The 24410-nt window shown below is 42.6% G+C and overlaps 1 protein-coding gene across 1 annotated transcript in view; it reads right to left on the bottom strand.

The window, feature by feature from the left end:
- The window catches only part of GNAI1 (G protein subunit alpha i1), an 82221-nt gene extending 67685 nt beyond the window's left edge, over positions 1-14536 (bottom strand). Inside the window, exon 1 of the mRNA XM_058524291.1 lies at positions 14139-14536. Within this exon, the coding sequence (XP_058380274.1) occupies positions 14139-14256 (118 nt within the window). The 5' untranslated portion in view covers positions 14257-14536. The remainder of the gene's footprint in view (positions 1-14138) is intronic.
- Positions 14537-24410: the final 9874 nt, after the last annotated feature.

The raw sequence follows: 24410 nt of genomic DNA, 5'->3' as shown, positions 1-24410 counted from the left end.
AGAGTGGTTAAGCAGAGGGAACACCTGAGCCCATCTCTCCCCAGCACCTTGCCACCACCGCAGAATGGATGCAACATATGATTTGCCACATGCTTGAGGTAACCAGAGAAGGGAGAGCACTCAAGATAGCCAAGAGCCTGGCTACCATGTACTGGCTCTGCAGCAGAGGGCTGCCCAGGGAAAACAGAGACTGGGAGGTCCACAGCATCCATGAGAGATGAAGGAGGGCCAAGACAGGAAGAGAGATGGTCCTGGCTGTGACCAAAATGAGACATAACGGACCAACAGGATATTCACACTTGAGCAGTGGATGCCAGCAGACAAGAAACAAGCTGGATGCAAGGGACAGTGGCCTGATGGACGTCAGTGAGGACCCCAGAGCAGAAATGGGAGACCCTCCCCACCACACACACACACACACACACACACGCACACGCACACTCATAAACCTCTCATCCTAAGCAGAGACCATATGAGCACAGGGTGGAGGTAGGCAAAAAAGAGCACAAGAATGAGGGAAATCATAAATTCAGTGTTGCAGGATGATAAAAAGCGAGGCAGAAACACAAGTAAACTATTTAGAAAATAAAGTCAATGGAGCTTTGACTGAGTGTAAAGGCAAATGAGAAGTCAAGGATTGGTGGTGCCACCAACTCAGAGAGAAAAAACAGGAAGAGGGAGAAAGTGGTTGACTATATTGGGGAGAGTCTGGAAGCTGCCTTCAGTTTGAGAGTAATGTGTTCTGGTAAATCAGAAATAAGCCTGCCCTCCACCCTCAACCCACCAGACTGAAAGGAAAACTGCCGGCACCCAGGGTGCACAGGATTCACAGGCCACGTGCCAGTTAATACATGCTCACAAAAAAATTACAGGAGAACACAATCTACCGTGAGATACAGTCAAGACAATACAAGCAGCTGAACCCCAAGAACTTCAAACAATAAATTTTTCACAAAGAGACTTTGAAATAAGTATGGTATAATGAAAATGACTTTTTAAAAAGTTAGAAAATAGAAGAATAGAAATAATAAACTATTTTTAACAGAAAGATTAGAAATAGTTTCTGGAAATAAAAATGTCACCATTAAAATTAAAAATTCAATACACTAAAAGGCAGATTAGGTTATTACTGAATAGAGAAAGTGAACTAGAAAATGTATAAGTAGCACAAAAAGATAAAGAGATAAAAAACCGCAGAGAGGTTAAGAGCTATAGAAGATAGAATGAGAAGCCCAATCTAATTGTAAGAGAAACTCCAGAAGGAAAGAAGAAAGAGGATGGCCACAAGATGCTAGCTCTTTAAAAAAAATATGTAGGTGTGGGTTACATGAGTGTCTGTTATATTTCTCAATACCTCTACATCATTGAAAAAGTCCACAATTTTAAAATAAAAAGCAATCTAAAAAGCAAATGGAGGGGCTGGCCTCGTGGTGTAGTGGTTAAGTTTGCATGCTCTGCTTCAGCAGCCCAGGTTCTCAGGTTCGGATCCCAGGCACAAACCTACATACCACTCATCGAGCCATGCTGTGGTGGCGTCCCATACACAAAATAGAGGAAGAGGGACGCAGACGTTAGCTCAGGGCTAATCTTCCTCAGCCAAAAAAGAACAAGTGAATGGAAAATGAAAAAGTAACAACAGGAATGCAGCCTAATATTTTGAAAAGTTGAGATGAACAAATGAGAGATTAAAAATTACCTAAGGCAGGTATGAACAGTTTTGTTTGGATTTTATTACTTTTAATGGTGGGCATGACTTGAGAATGTTTATGGACCAGGACACAGGAGTCTGTTAAGAAGTGTGAAGATGGCAGAGGGAGTCCGGGTGGATGAGGAGGGCCGGGAGGCAGGAGAGGATGCTGGAGTGGGAGCAAGTGCAGAGCGCTGGCCTGGAACTAGGGGAGCATCACCTCACCACCTCCACCAACTTCACTGAGCAGCCTTACGACTTTTTACAGGCCCAGGACACCCCTGCAGACATTTCTTGATCTAGCTGCTGGCTACACTGATGTGCTCAGTTGGTGAAACCTCCGTGAGCAACCATTCATGGATCAATTTTAAACTGTATAGATACAAATGTAATTCCTGAAATTAGATTAACTTCAGAGCTATGTCTAAGAGGGCAGTTTCCTTCTAACTCCTGTTACGTTATATTGATCTTATGTGTGGTTTATTTACAGGTTCCATGCCTCTTAAATACCATGAAAGGCTGTCAAATGAAAGGCAAGTGCCCAAAGAAGAAAAAATGTAATATAGATAAGTAAATTACAGGAAAAAAAATCTGGACTGTACCTCAGACAGGCAAAGTAAACAGAAGGAATTCCAGGTAACTCAGGGCTAAGTCCTAAGGGATTCCTTTGAAAAACTATTAAAAGGCATAAATACTACACGTTCAATGCTTCGTTGTTTCTATATCAAGATTACTGCTACTTTTCAAGATATGCTGCTTGTCTCTTAAAAGTAAATTCACGGTAATTCTGGAGTTTTACTAGGAATCTCTTTGAGTCATCAGTACAGGGAGTTTCAGAGAGGTTTTAAAATTTGCGGGAAGGAATCACAAACTCTCCTGAGAAATGGTACATTCATTTGAATCAACTCAAATTATGAAATTATACATAAAACAAAATAGCTTTGTTTTATTTTCAAGAAAGATAAAAGGAAAGTTTGCAGGAAATTATTTCATTTATTCTAAAACTGGGTAATAAAATGGAGAGAAAACCACTTTTAAATCATGTGTAAAGTTTTCCAATTACTTAAAATTCACTCTACAGAATTCTTCACATAGCACAGGTATTTACCAAGTCTATTCCCAGTGGGGAGACTGGTCACAGAAATCCCAGTCCCACAAGGAAGCTATGGTGGGATCAAAAACTAGTAATTAAGGTTGATTTTATACTTCTTGAAGTCTTTCCTATGAACACCCCCTTTGCTCACAAGAGCCAACAGAAGGATTTAACATCTATCACCACAAATGAATCAAACTGCAAGGAGGCAGGGAGGAAGGGCTGAACCCAAGGAGTCTCTAAAGTATTCATAATATCAGCTTATATTCATTAAGAACTTATGTCCCATGTACTGTTCCAAATACTTTAGATGCACTAGATTACTCTGTCCCCCAGCCCTATGAGGTAGGTACATTTACCATCTGCCATTTATAGAAAAGAAAACTGAAGCTTACAGAACTGGGATAACCTGGCCAAGGTCTCAAGGAAAACATTTTACTGCTGGAGTTCTGGGTCAACCGCCTTTCCCTATCTGGACAGTCTCCCTACAGAGCTAAATAAACTTTGGAGGGATAAAATTCCTTGTACGTGGAGAATATAAGAAAACTAAATTATAGATAGCAAAGTCTCTTTTAGATTGTAGGTTTCTATACAATACAGAGCTCACAGCCAATCAGGATTGGAAAGCAAACTCAGAAATACATGAAGAAAATGGACAGATTTATTACCACAGTAATTTCTGAGAGGCATGCTCCCTCCACCCTCATCCCACAAGATCTATAATGAAGACCCCAATACTGAAGCTCACCTCCCCTGGTCTCTCTTATACTACCTTCCTCCCCACTTGCCATTATGAGGAATTATTTATATGTATATATTGTATTTCCCTAAGTAGACTACAAATGATCTTAAGGATCTGGTACACCTCAGGCATAATTCCACACCAAAAACATAGAACGCACTTTACAAATCCCCTCAGAGATAATTCTCAACACATGAAGACAGGTAAGACATAAAGAAGAGACTGTGGTGAGTTTCTGAGCACCCTGCTGGCTCCTGAATGCCACAGTTATTCACAATCCCATCATCCTGTGTGACAAACATGGTTGTGAGACTATACTGAACGCCTCATTGTATTACCGTACACATTTTAAGAAAGCAGTCAAATAACACGTGAGGTAGCAATGTAACAATCATGTTGAAAACGAAGTGTCCAGAATATTCAAATATAAATATCACATTTCACTCTACCACTTAATTTACCAACAGTCAAACAGTATTTTTCTGATCATGCAACAAGAATTAGGTCTCCCACTTCCAACTCATGTTATGAGGCCAACATTACTCTGATACCAAAACCAGATAAGAAGGACACACAAAAAAGAAAATTACAGGCCAATATCGCTGAAGAACGTTGATGCAAAAATCCTCGACAAAATACTTGCAAACTGAATATGAGAATACGTTAAAAGGATCACACACCACGATCAAATAGGATTTATTCCAGGGATGCAAGGATGGCTCAATATTTGCAAATCAATCAACATGATACACCACATTAATAAAATGAAGAATAAAAATCACATGATCATCTCAGATGCAGAGAAAGCATTTGACAAGATTCAGCATCCATTTACAGTAAAAATTCTCAAAACATGCATATAAAAGTAAAATACCTCAACATAATAAAGGCCATGTATGATAAACTCACAGCTAACATCATACTCAATGGTAAAAACTGAAAGCTATCCCTCTAAGAACAAGAATAAGACAAGGGTGCCCACTCTTGCCACTCTTATTCAACATAGTATTGGAAGTCTAAGCCAGAGCAATTAGGCAAGAGAAAGAAATAAAAGCAATCCAAATTGGAAAGGAAGAAGTAAAACTGTCACTATTACGGATGACATGATTTTATATACAGAAAACCCTAAAGAATCCACTAAAAAACTATTAGAAATAATAAATGAAGACAGTAAAGTTGCAGAGCACAAAGTCAACATACAAAACTCAGTTGTGGGGCCAGCCCAGTGGTGTAGTGGTTAAGTTGGCGCACTACCGCTTCAATGGCCCAGGGTTCGAGGGTTTGGGTCCTGGGCATGGACCTATACACCGCTCATCAAGCCATGCTGCAGTGGCGTCCCACGTACAAAATAGAGGAAGACTAGTACAGATGTTAGCTCAGCGGCAATCTTCCTCAAGTAAAAAAGAGGAAGGTTAGAAACAGGTGTTAGCTCAGGGCCAATCTTCCTCACACATCACTCAAAAATCAGTTGCATTTCTACACACTAATAACGAACTAGCAGAAAGAGAAATCAAGAATACAATCCCATTTACAATCCCAACAAAAAGAATAAAATACCTAGGAATAAACTTAACCAATGAGGTGAAAGACCTGTACATTGAAAACTATAAGACATTGTTGAAAAGAAATTGAAGACAACAGGAAGAAATGGAAAGATATTCCGTGCTTATGGACTGGAAGAATTAACATAGTTACAATGTCCCTATTACCTAAAGCAATCTACAGATTCAAAGCAATCCCTATCAAAATCCCAATGACATTTTTCATGGAAAGGGAACAAAGAATTCTAAAATTTATATGGAATAACAAAAGACCCCAAATAGCCAAAGCAATCCTGAGGGGGGAGAAAACAAAAACAAAGCTGGAGATATCACACTCCCTGATTTCAAAATATACTACAAAGCTATAATAATCAAAACAGCATGGTACTGGCAGAAAAACAGACACACAGATCAATGGAACAGAACTGAGAGCCCAGAAATAAACTCACACATTTATGGACAGCTAATCTTTGACAAAGGAGCCAAGAACATAGAATGGAGAAAGGAAAGACTCTTCAACAAATGGTGCTGGGAAAACTGGACAGCCACATGCGAAAAAATGAAAGTAGACCACTATCTTACACCATACACAAAAATTAACTCAAAATGGATTAAAGACTTGAATGTAAGACCTGAAACCATAAAACTCCTAAAGAAAACATAGGCAGTACACTTTTCAACAGTACACTTTTCAACACCAACCTACATAGATCTTCGCAGCATCTTTCTGAATATATCTGCTCAGGCACAGGAAACAAAAGAAAAAATAGACAAGGGACTTCATCAAACTAAAAAGCTTCTGCACAGCAAAGGAAAAAACAAACAACTTGATTAAAAAATGGACAGAGGATCTGAACAGACATTTTTCCAAAGATATAGAGATGGCCAACAGGCACATGAAAAGATGCTCAACATCACTAATTATTAGGGAAATGCAAATCAAAACCACAATGAGATATCACCTCATGCCCTTCAGAATGGATGTTATTAAAAAGACAAGAAATAACACGTGTTGGAGAGGATGTGGAGAAAAAGGAATCCTTGTACACTGCTGATGGGAACGTAAATTGGTGTAGCCACCACGGAAAACAGTGTGGAGTTTTCTCAAAAAATTAAAACAGGGGCCGGCCGGGTGGCACAAGCAGTTAAGTGCGCGTGCTCTGCTGCGGTGGCCCAGGATTCGCCGGTTCGGACCCCGGGCGCTCACGGACACACCGCCTGTCAGGCCATGCTGTGGCGGCGTCCCATATAAAGTGGAAGAAGATGGGCACAGATGTTAGCCCAGGGCCAAACTTCCTCAGCAAAAAAAAAAAAGAGGAGGATTGGCAGATGTTAGCTCAGGGCTGATCTTCCTCACACAAAAAAAAAAGAAAGAAAAAATTTAAAACAGAACCACCATATGATCCAGCCATTCCACTTCTGGGTATTTATCCAAAGAAAACGAAAACACTAATTTGAAAAGATATATGCACCCTCATGTTCACTGCAGCATAAATCACAATAGCCAAGACTTGGAAACAACCTAAGTGCCCATCAATGAAGGAATGGATAAACAAGATGTGGTATATATAAAATACACACTGGAATAGTACTCAGACATAAAAAAAAGATGAAATCTTGCCATTTGCAACAACATGAAGAGACCTTGAGGGTATTATGCTAAGCGAAGTGAGTCAGACAAAGAAAGAGAAATATTGTATGATTTCACTCTTAAGTGGAAGATAAACAAACAAACAGAGAACAGATTGGTGGTTAGGGGGAGGGGAGTGCAAAAGAGGTAAAGCGGCACGTGTATGGCAACTAGACTTTTGGTGGGGAACACATGTAGTCTAGACAGAAGTTGAAATATAATGCTGTACAACTGAAATTTAAATAAATAAAATGAATAAACTAAAAAGAAAGGAATTAGGTCCTCCAAATTAATTTCATTTTTTAGAACTATGTGAGAAATAACGTAGTAGGTCTTGGTTACTCTAACCAGCAAGATACAAAAGAGATAAATGGGGATACACTGGGGATACAAAATTTACTAAAATTACCCAAGGCACAAGGAAAATGTATCAACTTTTTCCATTTAAAGACTATTAGTCAGAATTAATGTTCAATAATTTATCTAGTCATTCATTTAATCAACATTTATCAAAGGACTACTATATCACCCCACTAGGTGATAAACAAGTTGAACAGGATTCATGCTCTGATGGAGCCAAACCCATAGAGAGATGCAACAGACAGTAAAAAAGTAAATGCAGAAGATGATTTCAAAATGGTGTAATTAGGAAGGGAGAGGAAGGAAGACTGGATGGTCAGGAAAAAGTTCACTGAAGAGAAGGCAAAGAAAACTCTTATTCTTTTTCACACCATGTCTCAAATGAAATACCATGGGTTGAATATGAAGCACCAAAAACTGGTGATTTTGCTGTTACCATGATAGTTACATAAATTACAAAGGATTGAAGAATGTAAAATTACAATCATTACACATTCCCTAAAGTTATACACGAGATATCAATAAGGATATTTGGAAGTGGGTGCTGCTGTAACAAATACCAAAAATGTGGAAATGGCTTTGGAATTAGGCAACGGGCAGAGGCTGAAAGAATTCTGAGGAGCATGATAGAAAAAGCCTAGACTGCCTTGACACACTGTTAGAAATACAGATGTTAAGGTCTCTCCTAGTGAGGATTCAGATGGAAGTGAGGAACACGGCAGAGAAAACATATATGATCTTAGAAAATACCTCAACTGTCCTGAACAGACTGTTGATAGACATACGGACTTTAAATGTGCTGCTGGAGAGGACTCAGATGGAAAAGAGCAACGTGTTACTAGAAACTAGAGGAAAGGGGATCCTTGTCATACAGTGATGGAAAGCCTAAGTGAATGACGTCCTGCAGGTATCTGGAAAGCAGAACATGTAAGCGATGAACTGGATATTTAGATGAGGAGATTTCCAAGCAAACTGTTGAAAGTGCAAGGTGTTTTTTTTTCTTGCTGGTTATAGTAAAGTGGGAGAGGAAAAAGATAAATTAAGAGAGTACAAAATAAAAGAATGCTCTCAGATCACCGTAATTCTACAGGCAAGAAACAGGCTGATAAAAGTACTCAGCTGCAAAAACATGTGCCACCTTTCATTAAAAAGGAAGGATGACTCCGAGGGCAGCCCAGTGCCCAGAGGATTACTGTTAGGCCTTGAAACCTAACGCAGCTTGGAAAGTACATGTGACTGATGACTCCTTTTTTCTTCCCACTTCTTCCCTTTTTGAAAGGGAATGTCTGTAACTGATATCCCAGGCCTGTCTCACCATTATATTCTAGGAGCAGATACTGTGTTTTCTAGGTGCACAGAGAAGAATTTTATTCCAGTATGGATTATACCCAGAATCTCACCCATACTGGGTTAGATTATGAGATTTGGATCAGATTTTGGACGTTGAGTTCATGCTGTAACAGGTTGAGACTTCTGGAGATGTTGGGACAGGGTAAGTGCATTTTGCATGTGAGATGGACATGAATCTTTGGGGGCCAGAGGGCAGACTGTGGTAGGAAGAATAACAGCCCCCAAAGATACCCATGTGCGAGTCTCTGGAATCTGTGAACATGTTACCCCACAGGGCAAAAGGAACTATGCAGATGCGATTAAGATAAAGATTTTGAGATGATCTGTTATCCTGGATTATCTGGGTGGGCCCAGTGTAATCACGAGGGTCCTCATAAGTGGAAGAGGGAGGCAGGAAAGCCATGCTCCATGAGAAAAACTCCACCAGCCATCTCTGGCTTTGAAGATAAAGGTGCCATGAGCCAATAAAAAGAGGCAGCCTCTAGACAGAGGCTGGAAAAGGCGAAGGAATGGATTCTTCTCCAAGACCTCTAGAGGACAATAAGCCCTGCTGACATCTTGATTTTAGCCTGGGGAAACCCATTTTGGACTTCTGACCTTCAGAAATGTAAAATTAATAAATTCTGCATTGTATTAAAGCCACAAAGTGTATGGTAATAAACATTCATTTTAAAATTATTTTGCCCTCTTTCTGTTAAGGTTTTTAATTAGTATTTAAGAAATTACGACAGAAAGCAACCTAAGCACGACATTGATTAGGTGCCACTGACCTCAGTTCATATGGATCACATGCCATCTGGGATCTGCGCTTCACCAGTGTCACACTCTGGGAAGTCACACACTAGGTAACTGCATGTTGGAACATGTGACCAAGAAATATGTGACCTAGAAATGGGACAAGTACATTCAGGTCCTCCCATGTGAGTTTGTGGTACCCCGAATTTTCCAAGAAGAGAGATGCATGACAAAATAAAAATTAAGATTTTGGTTGGAAATTCAATTTTTGTTTAAGAAATTATAGTGATCTTTTTCAGATTTAAATAAATCTTCCACTAAATCCTATAAGATAGGTATTATATTTCCTATCATCGATAAATTTAACAAGATTTATGCTCTTTATTTATAGTTGAAAGAAGCCAAAAATGAGATCTATTCTTACCAAAAAAACATGTTTTAAGGAATAACACAACTGCACAACCAGAGCAGACCCTCTGCTCCAATGACTATCCATTGTCATTTTCTCTAATTTATCAAATAATATAATGACTGTGAAAAGTTCTTATAAATACGGAAAAAAATTCTTAAACCAAACAATTTGCTTTGAGATACTATACACTTATTTTGGTTATCACATACTATTACTATTCCTTTTTGTTTGGCTGGGTAGTTATTTATTCCCATCGATACTGAAAATGGCAAAGCATAAAGTTTATATTCTAGGTAAGTCCTAATCCTACACAAGATATTAACACAATTAAGAACTAATTATGCACATGGCAAAGTAAATGGGATGTTAGTGACACGAAGGATGACTTACAAAGATTCTGCCGGTAAAGTGCTTGCGCCAGTGGGGAAAAAGGCCGGGCATAAGGCTAAACAACACGGGAAGCCGGAGTGCAAATATGCTTCCCCATATGTCAGCTGTGTCTGTCTAGAGGAGGAGGGTGCCCTGAGGAAGAGTATAAAGACAGAGGGAAGCCAGGTGTAGAAGAAGCTTTTATTCTGCAGGCAATGGAGAAGCCAACAAAGGTTGAGTGAGGAAGGAGCATGACATCTACATAGGAAGAACAGGCTAGGGGCAAAGACGGGAAGCAGGAAAGCCTATTGGAATTAGGCTGCCAGAGGCAGAGCAGAACCTCAACTATAGAGGTGAGAATGAAAAACAGGATACTTTGGGGCCTGCCCAGTGACACAGCGGTTAAGTTCTCACGCTCCACTTCAGTGGCCCAGGGTTCACAGGTTCTGATCCCGGGCACAGACCGACGCACCTCTTGTCTAGCCATGCTGTGGCAGCCTCCCCATATAAAGGGGAGGAGGATGGCCACAGATGTTAGCCCAGGGCCAACCTTCCTCAGCAAACAGAGGAGGACTGGCATCAGATGTTAGCTCCGGGCTAATCTTCTTCAGGAAAAAAAAGAAACAAACAAAGAGAGGATACAGAAAAATCAGCCGTTTCAGAACATACTGCAATACCACCTGTGGCTTCTATCAAAGTACTTGCCAATATGAGGTGGAAGAGACAGAGAGAAGCAGACAATCCATGAAATACCAGGTCCATTTATTCAAGAAAGTAGTCTTTCTGACATCTAAGATCCTGAGCCAGTTCTAAGAAATAGCTAAATCAACGCAAAATCCAAAGTCCTGCAATGCCAGAATTTTTCAACTAAGAAGTCATAAGGCAAATTCACAGGGAACAGAAAAGATTAACGATGGAGCTTGTCACACAGCCGGTTGCGGTAGCAACGGAAAAAACACTCACCAAGCAGAAGAGATCTAATCCCTCTCCTCATTTTCACTCGACCTAGAACATTTAAACCAAGCTCCAGGAGGAGATGAGGCTATGGACTTTTACTTGCGAGGAGGAGTGGAGTGGATGGAAGGATAATGAGGTAGAGTGCAGAAGAATAAAAACTCAAAGCTTTGGAGTGAAGTGATTTATGAAGAACTAATTCATGAACATTTTACTTTTATTTAATCTAACTCCTTAGATATTTGAAAATTATAATAAAGTACCCGTATGTACAAGAACATCTCCCTGAAGCAATGGTCCAGGCCTAATGATACTGCCCTTAAAAGGATGACAAATTGTAACATGGTCAAAGATATAACAATAAAAAATGTATTCCCCTGAGCCATATACAATGGAAAGAAAACTTTCATTATTAAACTAAGTTTCTCTACTTAGGATTATTATTCTAATGCTAAAGCCTGAAAACTAATACTAATACCTAAGACCTAATCTAATACTAAAACCTGAAGAACTGAACCACCCAAAGGCTGAGCTAATTTCCTTTAGGCCAATGATTAGACTAGGTCTTCTCTTTTCTAAGACCTAATTCACTGCTCCTAACAAAGATAGTGAAATACCTCTGATTTTTAAAAAAAAATTATAATAGATACCCACTACCCAAAGCTTTTTACTAATAATGTGTGTTTCATACCTGAATCTTTCAACCCAGATGTCTAAAAAGACAATACAGGCCGTAAGGAAAAATGCAATATAATGAACTATTTAATATATGTCTTAAATATATTTTAGAGGCTTTTTGCCTTAAATGAAAAAAAAAATCATGTGATGAGAAAAACAAAATAATAGAAGAGGTAGAAGACCTGATGTAAATGGAAGTGACCCTCGTTACAGATTACCTGGAAACCATTTTATATTCCTAGTTGATTCGGTTGCCGTGTTTTATATGGAACGATTCCACTGACTTGCTTATATATATGACGTTAAACATCCAGAAAAGAACCAAAGGTCAACACTTCCCGCTAAAGTCAAATCAGGGGAAAAAGAAATGTTTTCAAACATTTCAAGAATTATGATTTCCTAAATAAGTAAGCCAGTATTCTGTTTATAGGAACTAGGGTGCTAGAATTCTGGGCAAAAGGGTAGAGTTCAGTGGGAGTAAGACAGACACTGAGGGGAAGGAGGAGGAGTGCTGGGCCCACAAGCCAGGAATGCGGCAGAATCTCCACACAGAGAAGAGATGCAGGGAAAAGACTCAAGCCAGAGAAGACAGCAGACGGAACTCAGTTACCTAAAGATTTCAAAAATCATTTAGAAATCTTTCTGACATTACTGGCACAGAGAAACAAAAATTCCGCAATTTCTTCTGAAAATCACGACTCTGCTACACTTTCTCATAACTCTCTCTTATAGTTGGCTATAGAGATGCAACTTTTGGTTCTTCATTACACATTCAACTATATTTACTTATTAATCTAGAACAGTGGTTCTCGCAGAGGTTAATTTTTGCCCCCACAGGACATCTGGGGATATATGAAGACATTTTCAAGGGTCACAGGTTGAGGGGGCTACAACGGGTATCTAATGGGTAGAGGCCAAAGACATGCTCCCATCCTACAATGCACAAGACAGCCTGCACCACAAAGAAGCATCCTACCCAAAATGCCAACAGTGCTAAGACTGAGAAACACCGATCTCTTCTGAGTAGAAGCAAAACCCAACTTCCTGGACCTTTATCCCAGTCCGTCTCTCTCTAACAGACATCTAGTTAAAGCATAAAATAACACCAGAGGGTTCATTTTTCAACTGCTTTAAACATGGTGGACGGCTGGCTCAAACTAAGAGTCACACTACAATACACTGAAATAATATATCAGAGCAGGAGTGCAGAAACTGCAGGAAAATAACTTTTTAATCATTTTTTTTGCATTTTTGCCTCAAGTACATTCAATTCATAAGAGGAGCATCTACATGTTTCCATACCAAGGTGTGTCTCTTTTATGTTCAATACACTAAAAATACACTCCCCTCGTCAAAATAGGGTATTTCTTATTAATGTAAAAACTTAAGCAAACAGTATTAACTGAGAAAGATTAATGTTGGGGGTGGGGGTGAAGAAAGCCAGCCAGGTCTTTAAAATGCAAAGTTATTTCACAGTTCGCTCGAAAAATGACTCAGATCATTATTACTTTTAGTCACGCCAAGTTTCTGCTTCTAAGCCTACTAGTAACGGAGGAAAAAAACCACCATTTTTCCTGCAGTCATTAAACTAATGAAACAGAAGCTTGTGCAATATTTGCCTTTTATTATAACTGTTATAAAATTAAAAGCAACCGCTGAGAGTGCAAATTAAGATTGTAAGAAACCTTTCATCTACTTAAATACTATAGGGTGGGGGGGGGAAACAAGCAAACAAAAGAAAACCCTAACTCATACAACTACAAATCTTAGGCTGTGAATATTTCCTAATGTATCCCTCAGTCAAAACCCTGGCTCACTCTTTTTATGTTCTCTCCTTTCAAACAACTGGAAAAGACCTTCACACAGCGTTTCACTAAGAGAACAATGCTAAGAACAAATGAAAGCCTTGGCGAGTACCTGGCCAACCTCATCCATCCGAAAGTGAGGCGGCCAGGAGTGCCGTCTTCGGCGTGACCCTCTCGCACCTTTCCCATCGGCTTTCTCCGCTCGAGCATCTCACTAGAGCAAATGTTACCAACTCTGGTGGTTTCCGGGACCCCACAGTAACAGAAATGGAGCACCCAGCATAGCCTACTTTCTCACGGGGGGTCAATGCAATCAGTGCTCCCTTCACACTGACCGAGTCGCCGGTGGAGACACGCTGCAAGCCACGGAGGCCCCGCAGAAGGTGCGCTGACTTCACAAAGCCTGGCGCTCCTGCCCGTGGGGAACCACAACCGCGAGAGCGCACCTTGTAGGAAGGGTGGGGGGCTCTTACTGTGCGGGTGCCCTTCATCCTCACACGGCGGAGCTAACTCCAAAGAAAAGGGCTTCCTCGAGATCCACTCCTCGGCCCTCGGGGGTCCACACCAGCGCGAGCGAGGGAAGCGAAGCTCCCGCCCACCGCGGGGAGTCCTCCCCGGCCGAGGAGGGGGGACGAGGACCGGACACGCTCCCTCGGACACCATCTCGGGCACTACCACACGCGCCATCGGCGGCCGGGACACGTCCCCCGGGTTTCCGCACGCCCCGGAGTCCGCGCCCGCCCCCGCCGCCCCCCGGGCCCCGGGCCGGCGCCGGCCCTTACCGAGCAGCAGCAGCTTGACCTCGCGCGCCGCCTTCTCGCCGTCCTCGCGCAGATTGCGGTCGATCATCTTACTGCGCTCCACCGCCGCCTTGTCCTCGGCGCTCAGCGTGCAGCCCATCGTGCCCGAGCGAGAGCGCGGCGCCCTCCGGCCGTGCAGTCCCCAACGCAGGTGAGCGCTTCCTCTCCGGACGCGGGCGATCCACCCTCCCGGCGCCGGCCACCTCCGCCGCCCCTCCTGACCGGCTGGGAAGGCGCTGTCCACAAAGGGGCCGCACACCGCGCTGCTCCCCACGGCCGCTCCGCTCCCGGTGCCCCTCGGTGCCCCACAAGTCCGGGTGTCGGGGTTCTGGCAACAGCTACCGCCGCCTCCTGCCGCTGGCCGCGCCGCAGCCTCCAGAAGCCCAGGGAGCTGGCGTCCGCGCGCCGCCGCCGCCCCGCCCCGCGACCACTCCCGGAGCGCGCTCCCGCCCCCTGTGGCCCCGCCCCGCTCCGCCCCGCCCCCGGGCCCCCACCGAGGCCTCGCCCCTCCCACCATCCTCGCCCCGCCCACCCGCCCCCGGAGACCACTCCCACAGCGCGCTCCCGCCCCCCGCGGCTCCGCCCGCCCCCTCCGCCGGTCCCACCATCCCGGCCCCGCGACCACTCCCGGAGCGCGCTCCCGCGCACGTGTCCTCGGACAGCGGCCCCTTCAACGGGCGCGCGCCCCCGCGCGGAGGGCGGCCACCCGGGCGTCGCGCGCCCCTTGGAAGCGCCCTCGAAACCCGGAGCTGCCCAACGAGCCCCCCCATCTCGCTGCCTTCGCGGGCGCGGATAATTTCTCCGGGTTTGCTCGCACCGAGGGAGCTGTGCGGACCTGCCCCTTCGGGCTGCGGGTGGGAGAGCTGCCAAAGTTGGAAGGGGAAAAAAGCCCGTCCTGGGCGTCTGAGCATGCCCAGCGCCGGCAGCAGCGCGAGGGTTTCCGAAACGCAAAGCCCAGTCGGCCGGCCTCCTGGGCTGTGGAAAATAGAGGGAGCTGGGGAGGGAACGGAGCCGTGGCGAAAGCAGAGCTGGGGATACGGGGGAATAGAAAAGTCTGCGGAGGAGGATAGGAGGTCAGCTTCCTCCCTTCCGTGTTCCTTTCCTTCCTTTCCTCCTTCCATCCATTCTCACGTTTCTTTTCACAAGCAGAGCACATTTGGAAGGATTTCCTCACGACCTGAGAAAATGTGAGACAAAGAATCAACGAGTGTATTTTAAAATGACAAGAGCTATAAAACACACCCACACAAACAAATCTGCTCTCCTCTGGGGCGGCATGTAAGCTTCCGAGCCGAGTTTGAACCGATATTTATGACCATGTGAGTAAATCATAAGCCACTGGGCACGTCATTCCTTCTTGCAGGCCTTAGCTTCCTTGCCCAGAAAATGAGGAGTTGATCCACACCATCACTCCATCCTCCCAGCTGTAATGGTCTGGGGGAGATCAGCTCCTGGGGCCTGCTGAGGCATTCTGCTCAGCATCCAATTAGTGAGCATAGGTTTAAGTTCTGGTCTGTTCCTGCCATTGTCACTGCGCACTGCACCTTTCCCTTACATACATCTCAGGAAATGTTGTTTGCGTAGAACATGGGCTTGGTAGCAAAGAAAAATATCTTCTTTGATGTATTAAAATTTAGGAAATTGGTCTTTGGTTTGCATCTGGAAGTCTTATTTTCTAAAAGCCATTGGTAAAACTGGGCTTGAGTTTTCCAGTGTGAGGCTGAGCTGATGCTACAGTCAGAATAGCTTTAGAGCGGGTCACGTAGGCCAGGCCTGTGGGCAAGCAGAGACTGTCAGTGTCCTCCCTACTGGACGTGCCCTTTCCTGTTCTCCTACAAAGCTGCTGGGCTCAAGGGATGCCATTTCAAGAACTGCCTCAACTGTTCATAATATAACAACAAGAAGGAGCAAGCCTTAAAGTGTACTTAGTCACCTTCTACCCTCTTTGTATTTCTTGGCACTCTAAATGATAATGTTCCTCAGAAACTCTGGAATTAAACTTGATGGAGTGAACTTTCAACATAGTGTTTGTGTATTAGCCATTTTGGATTATCTGTTATTGTCTTTCCTATAAGCTTCAGGCCATATAGAGTGTGGGACCTACAATGACAGGAAAAGAGGAAGCAATCATAACTGAGTACTGGTGGAAATGATAAAAAATTTGTGTTTTAAAGAAAAGAAATTATAACAGAATTATACACATTACCCCTCTCATTTGAGAAGCTTATCAAGTAGGTGAGGAGGCAAAATATAATACATGGATGAATAAGAACTGAAAAGAGTTCTGTGAATAAGAACATAGCTTTATATGAAGCTAAACTTCTGAGAGGAGGCATAGGAATGGAGCGATCAGTATGAGGGGAAATTCGGAGAGAAGAAAGTTTTGAAAAACCTTTTGAAGGAAGAAGAAAGCCATGACTGGGGATCTTTGTGGAATTCCAAGGGGTATGTATTGGTCAGCTTGGGCTGCTGTAACAAAATACCATAGACTGTTTGGCTTAAACAACAGGAATTTCTTTCTCACAGTTGTGGAGGCTGGGAAGTCCAACATCAAAATACCAGCCAATTCATTTCCCCAGTGAATACTCTCCTCCTGGCTTTCAGATGGCCACCTTCTTGCTGTGCCCTCACATGTGGAGAGAAAGTGCTCTAGTCTCATTTCCTCTTCTTATAAGGACACTAATCCCATCATGGGGGCCCCACCCCCATAACCTTATCCAAACCTAATTACCTCCCAAAGGCTCCACCTCAAAATAGCCTTATATTGGAGTTAGGGCTTCAACATATGAATTTGGGGGGGACACAAGCATTCAGTCCATAATAGGATATATTTTGTTTGAGAGGAATAACCAGCTAAAAGGGTTAATGTGTAATGTACATGTTAGAGAAAGCAGTTGTTTTGTCATTGAAATGTAGTTTGGCTGCGAAGAATGATAGGAAGTGTGGGACAAAGTTGAAAGAGAGCTTTAAATATTAAGGTGAAGAGTTGGACTTTATACAATGGGTACTAAGTGTTCCTTACGTTCTCCTGAATTGGGTAATAGGTATTTAAAAAAAAAATCTCTTACCCAACAAAACAAGTGAGTTACCAGCAAGTAGATTGTCTTAGTAATACCGTATGAGGTGGCAAGAGTCATTCAAATTAATAATTTACATAATTATGATGTTGCAAAATGTGATTCAACAATCTTGTCAAGGAGGTAGAGCAGATATATTAACTCATCAATGTTGTAGAGAATGAAATTGAAATACAGAGGTTAAAGCAATCTACTTCAAAGTACTGTTTTCCCTTCTGGACATCATATTTTTTAAACAACTATATTGAGATGTAATTCACACACCATATAATTTATCCATTTAAAGTGTACAATTCGGTGGCTTTTAGTATATTCACAGAGTTGTACAACCATCATGACACTCAATTCTAGAACATTTTCATCACCCCAAAAAGAAACCCTGTACTCCATAGCCATTATCCTCCAATCTTTCCACCACCCCCGCCTCATCCCCTCAAGTCCTGGTCAACTACGAATCTACTTGCTGTCTCTACAGATTTGCCCATTCTGGACATTTTATATAAAAGGAACCATATAGTATGTGGTCTTTTGTGACTGGCTTCTTTCACTTAGCATAAGGTTTTCAAGGTTCATCCATGCTGTAGCATGTATCAGTACTTCACTTCTTTTTATTGCTGAATTATACTGAGCATCATATGTTAAGAAAATTAGAGACATGTTAAAAGACAAATTGGGACACATTCAGCTGAGAGCATCTAAATCTTAAAGTAACTCCAAACTGTGTCATAAGAAATAATTGAAGAAACTGGGGATACAAATGAGAAGGTACAAAGAGACATGATAGCTATTTCCAAATGACTGAAGAGATATTGTAAATCAGAGGGAATAGACATTTTCTGTGTGGATTCAAGTGGTAGATTTAGAAGTAGTGGAAGAAAGCTATAGCAAGAAATTTTATCATGATGTGAGAAAAAATAGTGTACAATTCCCCACAAAGGAAATAGCGCACCTCAGAAACTCACACATTCTTAACTAAGATGTAACAATCTAGACTAGATGGTCGCATATTGGGAAAGATTTAGATATAGAAGAACTTTTAGGATCCCTTCCAACCGTGAGATTCTGTATTATTCAGAAGTCAAATGGGATTAGTGTAAGAACTGAGATTAAAATTAAGAAACTGCTGGCCTCCAACCTTTTCCCCACTCATCCTGCCATCAGAAAAACAAGCAAAAGTGGGAAAGGAGAGTTTATCTGAGATGTGTTGGCTTGGTATGTTGATGGATTAGTGTGGGGAGAAGAGGGAACCATAGAAGAAGACAGAGTCAGGACAACCTGACATGTATACACACACAGAAAGAGAGAGATCAGAGGGCAGTGTGTATCTTTGGCTGGATAAATTGGGAGCAGATGTGGCATGTGGACACCTCTCCATTGTCTACATTGAGGTTTCTGCTTTCTAAATAAGAAGGAGAGAGTTTGGTTAGGGAGAGGCTAGGAATAATTAGGAGAATAGAGGGGCTAGCATGGCAATTGTACCCTTCTATCATTATAGACATAAGGGCCCCAAACCCAAACCATTTTTATTAGAGATGTTGTGAGATTCCGGGCAAATTTGAAAAACAAAAGCCCTTGAATTATTACTGAGAGACTTTATAAGACAAGCAGCACTCTTTGAGTGTGCAGGCTACAACATTGTGGGACAGAGATAATGTAGAGGCCATTGTCTCTGCATGGAACGTACCACCAGTCAGGCACCAGAGCACTGATGGACTGAAAGCCTCTAGAGACAGTGCTTTTGGTATGGACATTTGCTGATGGGCATTGCACCATCGGCAATACTCAGTCTTTCTCAAGCAGCTTCACAGACAGTGGTCATGACAAAAGGGAACTGGAAAAGAAGAGGAAAAACATGAAGGATATTAGGCAGTGACTTCAACCAACAGATTGGTTTGTGAGCACATGTGATTATGATACCACCTTAGTGGGCTCTCAGAAATATTTGGGGAACATTTTTAGGAAGCTTAATTTCCTGCTGATGCAGGTAAGTCTTGAAGTCATTGCTGATGAGGCCAAGGGGCATTGAGGAATATAATAGTGCATAAGTAAAGGAGGGAGAGATTTAAGAAGAAAAGGGTAATATATGATTCAAATGCATCAAAAAATATCCCCAGGGACAAGTATAAAGAAAAAGAGAATTGGCAATAGTCTGTGATAGAAGAAGCTTTAGATAGGTAATCAAATAACCTTAGAGCCATGCAAAGCTGTGTTCAACTGTGTATCTGTCTTTGAAAGTCCCTTACCCTCTATAAATTGCAGTATCCCTATCTGTAAAAGTGAGTGTGTTGAATTAGATCATCTGCAAGGTCCCAATCATTCTGAATTTCTATGAGTCTATCATTTCAGCAGGAGATGGTTGGCAAATATACCAAAGCACTTAGATGTACTGTTGTGAATGGAAGCCATAACAGGTACAATTAAGAAGTAGGTAAAGGCTGAGAATGCAGAACTTAATGAGGAAATTTTCAAGAACGTTAGCCATGAAGAGTGGTAGACACATGCGTTGGTAGTTGGAGAGGTGGGTTTGGGACTTGTTTCATTTCAGTCACGACTCTTCTTCTCAAGTATTATGCAGAGATGGAAAAGGAAATTGTTATGGTACAAAAGAACATGGCTGCCCCACTTTCTGACCTCTACCTCTAATTTCTCCATCTCACTCCCTCTGATACCTCATTGCCGTTAATTCTTCAATCCCACATAGACCTTCCGCCCATTGACCATATGCCTTTTCCCTGTCCCTCACCCCTGTGGTGTGCTAATTTCTCTCCTTATGCAGCTTACGTTCCATCTTCGACCAGGATAATCAATCCTTTGTATATACTCCCAAAGCATCCACCACTGTATTCAACAGGAAAAAGCTCAAATGTGGTTAAATCAACTCTTTGCCCCTCTGTGTCTGCATCCGTACAGCTGAGCTTGACTGGAGGAAAACACAGTAATCAGCAACTCTATCCATCCTTCCATTTGCTCAGGCCCAAAACCTGGAGTCATCTTTGACTCCTCCCTTTCCCTCAAACCCTATATATCCAATCCGTCAGGAAATCCTGTTAACTCTGCCTTCAAATATATCCAGAATTTGGCCAAATATCACCATCCACTGATATACTCTAGTTCGAGATATCTATGGAATATTACGATAGCCTGATTTCTAGTCACTCTGCTCCACCATTAGCCCCTGCTCTTTTCTACCTACCAACCAGAGTCATCCTTTTAACATGTCAATCAGATGTTGTCACTCCTCTACTCAGAACTATCCATTCACTTTCTATCTTACCTAGAGAAAAACGCCATCTAAAGTTCTTATGATGACATACAAGGACTTACCTGATTTATCAAGTTCACCTCTTTCACCCGGATATTATTTCCTGTCTTTCACTCTGATATTATTTCCTATCACTCTCCTCTTGCTCTCTGTGGTCCAGCCTCTCTGACCTCCAGGCTATCCCTTGAACTTGCCAAACACACTCTGTCATTGGGTCTTTGCACTTATGTTCCCCTTGCCTGGAATATTCTTCTACCAGAAGTCTGCTTGGCTCATTCCCTTATTTCATTCAAATCTCTATTCACATGTCACCTTATCAGGGAGATATATTCCCTAACCACCTGTCTGTCACTCTTCATTCCCTTACTATGCACTACCATTTCTTTATAACTCTTATCACATATTTTTGTGATTGTTTATCGCCTATCTTTCCTCTCTTGAATATAAATTCAAAAGAGCAGAAACTTTGTCTCTTTTGTTTACTGTTTAATCTCCAATTTCTAGAACAGTAAATATCCATAGTAAATGAATAAAGGGGAGGAGCTGGGTTTAGAGTATAAATCTAATCTTCTAAACTATTCATTAATTCATTCAACAATGTTAATTGAAGACCTATCGTGAGCTAGGCAATGCTCTTAGCACTGGGAATAGGTGGTGAATAAGACCTGTTACAATAGAGTGGGGTTGGGGGCAGTGGTAGGAACAATGTTAAATAAATATGTAAGTGGATCAATTAAACAGGATATACTCAAAAATAGTTGTAAGTGCTATGAAGATAATTAAACAGAGTGGTTTACAAGAGAATTAAACAAGAGTGAATGAAACAAGAGTGTTTTACACCAATTCAGGTCTTCTGAGAAGCAGACACCAAGACAGAATTAGACAGGCAAGAGATTTGGTGGAGGAAGTGCCTGTGAAGGACAAAGGAGAGAGGGGAGCAGGAGGAGATGGGGAGAGCCCTCAAATGGGATGCAGCTCTGACACTTGGGAAGGAGAGAAGGAATGAGGAAGGATTGAGTAGGAAGAGCCTCAGTCTATGGTGCAACTCTGAGAAAACCTTGGCCAGGCCAATGGGGATCCCTTCCCTCAACACCTAGTAAATATTGCTTGTTAGAGAACTCCTGCCTTGGGCAGAAGTGGTCTGGATCTAGTTCCCCTACCTTGCTCAGTCATGGACTTGGCAGCCTCAGAAGAGTAAGGCCTCAGGTCTACGTGTGAACTCTGCAGTGGATCTAAAGGTGGGGCAGTTGGAGGCGGTTAGCCAACTACACCCCCCTAAAGAGTGATCTGAGTGATACAGCTCCATGGCCACACCAGGGACTTACTCTGAGGGAAGAATTAGGTACTTTCAACTGAATGTTCAGGGAGAGCATTCTGAGGAGGTGACACTTTTGAACTGAGAATTGGAAGATAAGAAGGAATCAGATTGAGGGAAGAGGATTCCAGTCACTGTCATTGGCAAAGTGCAAGTGCAAAGTCCCGAGGGTGGAACTGAGCTTGACCTAATCAAGGAACCCAAAGGCCATTTGATTGAAGCGAAATAGTGAAGATGAGAGAGGCAGAGGATAAGAGAGTGAGGGCTGCAAGGTAGGCAGGGGCCATATTCTATGGAGCTGTGCAGACCATTCTAGGATGGTCAGAATTTATTCTAACTTTATCCTAAATTGGAATTTGTAAGCCTCAGTTTACTCTTCAAAACTGGATATATCAGGGGCTGGCCCCATGTCGTAGTGGTTGAGCTCTGCATGGTCCGCTTTGGCAGCCCGGGGTTTGCAGGTTCGGATCCCAGGTCCTACACCACTCGTCAGCCATGCTGTGGTGGTGACCCACATATAAAGTGGAGGAAGACTGGCACTGATGTTAGCTCACGACTAATCTTCCTCAAGCAAAAAAGAGGAAGATTGGCAACAGATGTTAGCTCAGGGCGAATCTTCCTCAGCTAAAAAAAAACCTGCATATATTAGCAGAAGTGTTGTGATGATTAAATAACATAATGCATAGCACAGTTCCTGGCACATCATGTGCTCATAATGATGGTAGTTTTTCTTTCTGCTTTGTCAGATCCAGGAGTTTAAGTGTTTTACTCTTTTGCAAAATAGAGGAGAGAAGAGAGTAAGGTGGAGAGGACAACTGGAGGCTTTGAGGGCAAGATGAGGAGTTTGGATAAGATCCAAAGAGGAGAAATTAGGTTATAGTCAATTTCATGATCTAGTATCCATTTGTATCTGGATGGATAATGCTAAAATTTTGAATGTATTTTTGTAATTCTTTTTTTTTTAAACACTTGCTTTTATTTATTTATTTTTTTAATTTTTTTGTGAGGAAGATCAACCCTGAGCTAACATTCGTGCCAATCCTCCTCTTTTTGCTGAGGAAGACCGCCTCTGAGCTAACATCTATTGCCAATCCTCCTCCTTTTTTTTGCCCCCAAAGCCCCAGTAGATAGCCGGACGTCATAGTTGCACATCCTTCTAGTTGCTGTATGTGGGACGCGGCCTCAGCATGGCTGGAGAAGCGGTGCGTCGGTGCACACCCGGGTCCGAACCCGGGTCCGAACCCGGGCCGCCAGTAGCAGAGCGTGCACTTAACCTCTAAGCCACAGGGCCGGCCCTGTAATTTTTATCTGCCTTGTCTTTTCACAGTTCTCAAGCTTCCTACTTTTCTTTTTAAAAATAAGCCTGAGAATGAAGACATATCTTTTTTTCCCTATATTTGTTTGACTTTACCAAAATTTCAAAAATGCTGTTCTAATAAAAGATCGAGTAAACTTTGGGCCAACTTGAAGCATAGGCTAGTATCTCAAAGGAAGAGCTACTTGGCTTTATTAAAGTCTGTGTTTGTTTACTATGTTGGATTAAAAAATAGCTATATTAACACCTCCCCCTCAGTGTATGCTTCCTGCTGGCTCAGCTGTTTTTCCTTCACTGTAGCTCTCTGTCTACGCTGTGAAACTGACATGTGTGTCTCTTGTTCAGCTCAGCAGGAACTGCAACAGAAGGACTGATGGACGACTGGGAGCAGGAGCCAGGCCAGAGGGATTCAGGGAAACACTGAGAGCTTTTTGTCTTAACTACAGTTATTGGCAATATTATTCCAAATAATGGTAGTAAGGAGTTTAGCCAGCATTTGTTGAATATCAACACCTCATTAGGCTGTATGTGGATTAGGGGATAAAATGGGCAAAATATATTTTATATTAAGTTATTAAGAAATGAGTTGTTTGTAAGAGGTCAGGGTCATTGAATGGGGGGAAAAAATCACATATGAAGGGCTTTAAAACATGAAATTATACAGATTTTCCATATACCCAACCACAGCAGCATGTAAAGTGGAGAGTTAATTAGTCAGAAGCTGAAGATCAGATCCTAAACCTCCCATGAGAAGTGATGGGGTAAAATATATGTAGTGTTGGCAGAGCATCTTTGATCACCTCTCGCTGTGCCTGGCCTACCCTGGCCTTTGATTCCCAGCCCCCTGTTACTCTACCCCTAACACCCAGGAAGATAAATTAAATAACTCGGCAGTCCAGACCCAGACAAGGAGGGGTCCCAGTGCACTGATTTCCTCTCAAAGGCGGGCTCCCGGAATCCATGCTCTCCTTGCACACCCTGTTTCTAATTTCTGCAGGGTAGGCAGATGCAGGCAGGGCCTTGGCAGAGCCTCTCTCTTCCCTGGATGCACCTGGGTGGTAAATGGGCTCATGGCCTGCCTGGGGTACACCATTTTTCACAAGCAAGCCTGAGCATGTTGGCCCACAAATTTTTAATATGTGCTGACTGGGAGGTGCTGCTTAGCCCACAAGCTTCAGCCACCAGTTCAACCACATCCTTTCACAAAGCTCTACTTGGCTATCTGGGGCTGCACAGCTATTGACAGGGTGGTGGTTTGCTTCACAAAGTGCTCCTGTCCCTTTTC

Source organism: Diceros bicornis, chromosome 3, assembly GCF_020826845.1.
Source record: "Diceros bicornis minor isolate mBicDic1 chromosome 3, mDicBic1.mat.cur, whole genome shotgun sequence".
NCBI classification, from domain to species: Eukaryota; Metazoa; Chordata; class Mammalia; order Perissodactyla; family Rhinocerotidae; genus Diceros; species Diceros bicornis.
This window is presented reverse-complemented; position numbering and strand designations above follow the sequence as displayed.